General features: G+C 32.4%; 1 protein-coding gene across 1 annotated transcript in view; it reads right to left on the minus strand.

Moving 5' to 3' along the window:
• LOC110030636 (probable protein phosphatase 2C 33) overlaps window positions 1-5,255 on the minus strand; it is a 40,626-nt gene extending 35,371 nt beyond the window's left edge. Inside the window, exons 1-4 of the mRNA XM_020733446.1 lie at window positions 5,194-5,255; window positions 4,833-5,130; window positions 4,587-4,758; window positions 4,292-4,509 (exon numbers count right to left, since the gene is read on the minus strand). Of these exons, the coding sequence (XP_020589105.1) occupies window positions 4,292-4,509; window positions 4,587-4,758; window positions 4,833-5,048 (606 nt within the window). The 5' untranslated portion in view covers window positions 5,049-5,130; window positions 5,194-5,255. The remainder of the gene's footprint in view (window positions 1-4,291; window positions 4,510-4,586; window positions 4,759-4,832; window positions 5,131-5,193) is intronic.
• Between the last annotated feature and the right edge of the window lie 1,720 nt (window positions 5,256-6,975).

The raw sequence follows: 6,975 nt of genomic DNA on the forward strand, positions 1-6,975 counted from the left end.
ACATAATGCTAGGCTTGCCACAAAGTGTAAATTGCCTCAATTATATTGAAGTGTATTGAGTTATGTCTAGAGCTTTTTTAATAATAAATATAGTAAAATAGCCTTAATAAACATTCCTCACTTACCCATATAATACACATTTTATGATGAAATTGAAGTTGTTATTATAAACACAAACATAATTTTAAAATTAAAATAAATATGATTGAGATTTAAGATGAAGAGGAAAAGAGAATATGAATAAAACTGAGGATGAGGTGAGAGAAAATAAATCATTATACTGGCAATTCTGATGAATGCTCATTAAGTGATAAGAGTGATAAGAGCCTTTGAATTTAAAAATTCAACCTAAGCAGCTTATTATGTTCTTAACTTGATAGACAACGGTAAAAGGGTGAAAGACACGAATTGTATCTATTTTGAATTGATATGTTATTATGTCATACTTTGATATTTATATAACTCTTCTTACTTTATGATTAAATGTTTGAATGTTAATATGTTACTTCTTACTTGGAACAATTTATTAATTTTACCATATTACAATTTTAATATGTTACACTTTAACCAATTAATAAGCTAAAATAATAATAGGTTACTTCTTCCTACATTCATTGAACTCAATACAATACTTTTTGCTTGATGTAATTTGTTGATTTTGAAGCTTACACAAAAAAAATTATCACGAGACTTGCATCTCGCCACACGAACAAAAAACATCTCAATATCCAATTGCACAATTTTAAACTTTGAATTGTTGCAATTGTAAATGGCTCAAACTTTTTGGAAGATGTTTATATAACACAAGCATATAAAAACACATATTCAAAGAATCACTTTTAATTTACGTGATGAAGATCTACACTCTTTATCTATACTACTAGCATAAAAAGTGGGTTGAAACTTTATTCATTGATAATTTTATTCTTTAAAAATAATCATGTAATCACAAATGCTAATCTTATTTATGATCAACCCTCAAAATGACATGCCCAACCTATGAAAATAATTAAGTGGCATATAGTATGACAGCCGCAAAGTATTAGAACAATGTGTCTCCAAAATATGAAGTCCTTGCTTCTTAAGGTTTTGAATTTTTATGCCTGCTCTTTCTCTGCCCCTCCTTATAGATCTTGTGCATGTGTTCTAATGCTGCTATGGAGAAGGCACTTTGAGCCACAAACGAGTCAAATTTCTAGAAAAGTATTTACACAGACGGTTTAATGAATTCATAGCATTCCTCCATAAAATAACTTTAATTCTTTTTCATAAATTAATTGGTCTCCACGCCTCTCGTATAGCACATCAATGTCTTGTTTTAGAAAACGTACAGTTTTTCTAGTTATGTTTTTTGACTTGAAAATTTTAAGTTTATATGCCTCGTAATAGTTGTAATCGGAAAAAATATATCCAATGTTTTCTAGTGAAAATATGCTCAAAAATTATTTTGTATCATATCCTAATATTTTCCCAAATAAAGAAAAAGAAATCCCCCCTTCCACGCTCTGGTTTTATCTCTTGTAGTCAGCATCATTTCCTCTAAGATTTCTTCGCTCAAAAAAATAAGATGACTGCAATAATGAAGCTTAATCAAAAAAATCAAATAGATGAAATCAGCTAAAAAACAACTTTTGCGAACGTCAATAATTATTTGTTTTCAACGTTTCTATAGTATAACATAATTAAATTATTTTGATAGAGCTCTAACACAAAATAAGATATAAACTCAAAGAGACTTTCAAAATTTGTTAGAATATGTGTTTGAATCTTATTAGATCCATAATAAAATATGGTTTGAAAATATTTTAAGCTTTTCGAACCATGTTTGATCATGGTTTGAAGAAGGTTCAAACCATATTCAAGCGTGACACTAACAAGATTTTAATATATGTTTTAACAGCAATAAAGTTATATGTTAACTGGTTATTTTATAAAGGTGAATCAAGTAGCAGTATTTTTGTACTGAATAGAGGTGAAAAAAAAAACAATTAGGTTAGCTGGACATTGCTAGAAAATGGAGCAAATAACTGGAAGCACAAAGAGTATTTCTCTTGAAGATCTAGTTGATGTTACATATAAAGTGATATACCACTTTGATAGAGCACACCGCAAAATTTTAATTCCTCTATTTGCGCTATTAACAAATTATGAACCTATTCTTTTCTTAAAAAGATATCTATATCCATCCAACACCGATCTCACATGTGTGTGTATTATCTCAAAAAAAATTACAGCTACAAATTTCTATGCGAATGAGGATGATGCAAGATTAATTAGTTCACCATCTTCTGCAAGTATAGGAAACGATGTGGACATACCACATGCAAAAGTCATTGATATGAGCATAAAAAACGTAAAAGATGGTGACTCCATGGATGCTTCAATATTAAAGTGTCCAATGGAGATTACAATTCAATCTACAATCTACCTAAAGCTAACAAATAGATGATATTTTGAATTTTCATGAATTTAAAATCTGAAAACAGCAATTCAAGATACATAAATATATAAATTACTCCTATCCTACAAGATTTAGTGCCTGAAAGTACCTCCAATTCAATAGTTATTGATACAATGACCAATGTTTGAGTTTATTATTAATTCATTTGAAAGTCTAGCAACTTTTTAAGAGAAAAAAATATTAAAGAGGATGTCAGATCTATTACGATGAAATAAAGTTTAAAATTTTGAGGTGAAGAAATCACATTAAAAATATATATAGTATATCTTATGCACTTCATAGAAAAACTGATGCATTTAGCGATTTATGAAGTAGTTACACTCAAATACATTTAAGATGAGAAGCCATAAATCAGAAAGTACTAACATTTTCAATGTTTGATAGAAAGATCATTGATAAGCTCAATGAAGGTTCATTGGGCATACAATCAAAGAGAAACTCATCCGATATGATCTAAGTTTGAAGATAAAGATGAATATATCAAATGTGATGGACTATGGTGTTGATGTATACTATGGAAAGATTTAGCGATGTCATAACAAAAATATCATTTAAGTAAGAGGGGCCCCCAAAGCATTATGTCAAAACTTTTCATCATATATGATTATGTTACATATAAAAAAAATCTGAAACCATTGTTAATCTTCCCTTGACAACACGAGATTTTCAAAGAACGTTTACTTCTCTTCGGGTGTTTGTGCTCAAAGCTTCCAAAAATATTTTTCATCAGCATTAAGTGTCGATAAAATATTTATAAATATACATTATGGATAAACTTTGTTTTTTAGGATGGCACAAGATATTAGTACTCAAATTCATCCGGCTCATTTATAGTCGTCGACTCAAAAAATAACAAGTGATTGAGGCATTCCATAATTAAACAGAGAAGTCACTAAACACAATGAGAATTTTAATAATTGTTTCTGATAGACATAATAGTATTACCAATACTTTATCAGCAATTTTTCATAGGCAAGTTATGGAACTTGCACTAATCAAGTTGATCATATGACAAAACTCAAAGCTAATAGTTATTGTGAGGAATATCACTTGGCTTTTAATGTTTACATAATAGTATAGTTTTATAAGAACTTTAGCGAAATATGTGTCAAGAACCTGACCATAAATGCTGATATAGAGAATTAAGTTAGTTTTGAACGCTGAGCTCACATTTTTTCTCAAAAAACTGATATAACTTAGCGACAACAGATATTTCAAAGAAATTCAAAAAAAACACCAAGAGTGGCACAAAATGAGCCACCAAAAGTAAATGCTCCTATTCAATAATCACTCTCAGTGATCACTCTATTAGAGTTTTTGAGTAACACAATATAGACATAGTTCTTCAATAAACTTCCCAGTATAGCAATGCCAAAGCTATTTTGGTGCAGGAATTGAAGAAGTGTTAAAAAAGCTTTTGCATATGGCTCAAAATTTAATTGCCTACCTTATTAGTCAATTTGAACTATATGTAAATATTAAAAAATTTTGATATATGTATCTATCTATATATGTCTATGAATATCTATGCATCTGTGTGTGTGTGTGTGTGTGTGTGTGTGTGTGTGTGTGTGTGTGTTGATATATCTATCTATATATGTCTGTATATATCTATGAATCTATAGATAACAAAATGAAAGGATTGGCAACGGAAAAAAAATATAAGCCAAATACAGCAGTATAGTAGCTGAGTAAAAAGACATGCAAAATTGAGTACTCCAAACAAAACACCCTATGTAGCGTAAAACATAAATTAAAAAAACAGAAATTAGGCTAAGATATATGATATTGATGATGAGAAGTGCAACAGAACTATTTCCTGATTAATACCTCCTGACCACCGCAAAGATTGAGCCTCCCCACTTCACCCCCACTGGCTGTTACTCGTTCTCTCTCCTCTTCATTCTCCTCCAGCCTATGATCAACAGTCAGCAAAGAAATTGCCCCATCCTTGGAATCCAATATACACCGGGAATCACCCACAGAAGCAACGGTCACGGTTAATCCATCAATCACTACAAGAGTAGCCGTAGTCCCAGACGCCTCCCCTGCCATAAATCATAAAATCTCAAGTTCAAAAGACAAAATCTCTGAATTAAAGCAGTTCTTTATGCCAAGATCGTGCCTTTCCTTTGGAATTCGATATCAGTCTTCACAAAACCTGCGACCAGTGCCCGAGGAAGGGCATGGAGCCATTCCTCCCTCCCAATACCAGGCGGAATAGCAGCCATTACGTGGTCCAGCAGATGCTCCTTCGTGAAAACCGCCGCCGATACCCCATTATGCCCATCGAAAATCTACGGCCATCGGGCACGCGAATGTAAGCCGCGGAATTACAGAATTCCAGAAAAAGAGGGAAAAAAGAGACTACCGCGAATACAGAGAATGAAGTGGACGGGTTTCCGGGGATCCGTTGGCAGTCGGGCTTGATGAGAAAGTAGTCCTCGCCGCGCTTAGCAAGCCCAGCGTGGCCGTGGCAGACAAGCGGCTTCTCCGTGTTGTGTCCCCTGAGCTCCCGGCCAATAAGAGTAGCGAGGGCTATAGGGTGAGGACGCTCACTCTGATCTCGAAGCTGCGTATTGTTCATTTCGCAGGAGGTTTCCAGGTCGGAACCCTAGTTCACTCCATGCGTCTTGCGGTCAATACTCACTCCCGCTTCACCTCAAAAGCTGCATTTCCACCATCATCAACGAATCAAATGAAAGAAGACTGGAACCTAATTTCCAGCTAACCTGAGAAAATTTCAACCGGGAGCAGGAGTGGAAGAAAAGCCAGAGCGAAAGAGATTGTTGGGTGTGAACGCTCATAGAAAAAAATTAGTCCTTTGGAAATTATCATTAAGAACAAAATCATCATTTAATGTCATTGGGATTGATGAAACACAAATTTCTTGATGTCAATAATCTTCATCTTAGGCACTGATCCCAACAAACTAACAAATGCTACTAATTTTAATGTATATCGTAATCATAACTAAAATATTAGAATAATATTTTAAAGTTCACATAAAAAGGAAAAGAAGTATAATTAAAGATGAATACATATAATTACTATTTTTTGTATATTCGTATGGTGGTCTGTCGGTAGAGCAGTTAGTCTGAAGGTCGTAAGCCCCCTCAGGTCATCAGTTTGAATTATTTCGTGTGTAGAGTGTAGTACTCAAATATTTAGCACATCTATGGATGGTCATAGCTTCCAGTCATTTCTCTTAAATTTAAAAAAAAAAATGTACACTGATATTCATTTAGGCCACTCAGATTAAAGGTTCGTTTGGGGCAGCTTAGTTGGTGCGGTGACGTTTTGAAAACACACCTAACATGTTTGGGTAAACTGTCTTTTGACAGCTTGTGCATTTTTAAAACGCTAAAAATAGTATTTTCACACCGCATCTATCTAGGTGCGGTAACAGCTTTCTGGCAGCGGTCTGGGTTTTCAAAAAAAATAAAAATTTGCAATAGCCACCACATCTAACTTATCAAAATATTATTTTTAATCAGTTTATCAGCAGATTATTCAATAAGCTGCAGCCACCCCAAACAGACCCTAATACTTACATTAAGTTAACTTTCCTTATTGAACTTGATTTCATACTCTCAAGATATCTCACCCTTAACTTCAAACTCAAGCAAAATTGATGTTGGATTGGCAACTAATAGTGAGACAAGTCCTCCATATAATATGAAATACAAAATTAAATAATTATACCTTATAATTTTTTATTAAGCTGATATTATATTATTATATTGAAATCTTAATAATAAATAAGGGGTCGAGAGTCTCTTGTGAGCATGACAGTCACATACATTTGTGGCTTTTATTATGCTAAAATCTAAAAAAATTTTCTAATACTTTGGCTCTCTTTGAATTTTCTATAATGTCCCTCTCTATTTGCTCTTATACTTTCCATTGATAATTGAGGATTCACTACTCTAAAAAAAAATTGACTGGAATTTTAATGAAAGAGCAAGATTTATGCAAAGCTTATAAATCACTAAAAACTTCATCTCCTTTAGGAAACTAAACCAGATGGAATAACATTTGATAAAATTAATCGAGAAAACTACATAAGATCTTCCACACGGTGCTCCATCTTTAAACTTTCTTGAGAGCATGATTTTATTGGCTCCAACCCACCTATGTGATGACATACAAAGAAATATTGTAATATTACCTAATAATAATGGTATTATTGATAAAAATGTGGGATAATATGATGTTATAATTTTATATAAGAGATCTAAAAGAAGATATAAGAAAAGATGCCTATTGAGATTGGACCATTTTTCTTACCTCAACATGAGCAAATACTCTAAAAAACGTTCTATTATTAATTTTAATGTCTTAAAATGTAAAATCGGTAATGTCCCCTAATAAAAGCCATGTCTTCCCTAAGGTTAATTATACTATTGTACACTCTTAATAAATGAGTCATGCAAGTATTCTAATTCACTTGGGCAAATCAAAGAAATAAACTATGATTCAAAATCATCATGCTAATAAGCTAGTTAAGTTAC

Source organism: Phalaenopsis equestris, unplaced genomic scaffold (genome assembly GCF_001263595.1).
Source record: "Phalaenopsis equestris unplaced genomic scaffold, ASM126359v1 Scaffold000745, whole genome shotgun sequence".
Lineage (NCBI taxonomy): Eukaryota > Viridiplantae > Streptophyta > Magnoliopsida > Asparagales > Orchidaceae > Phalaenopsis > Phalaenopsis equestris.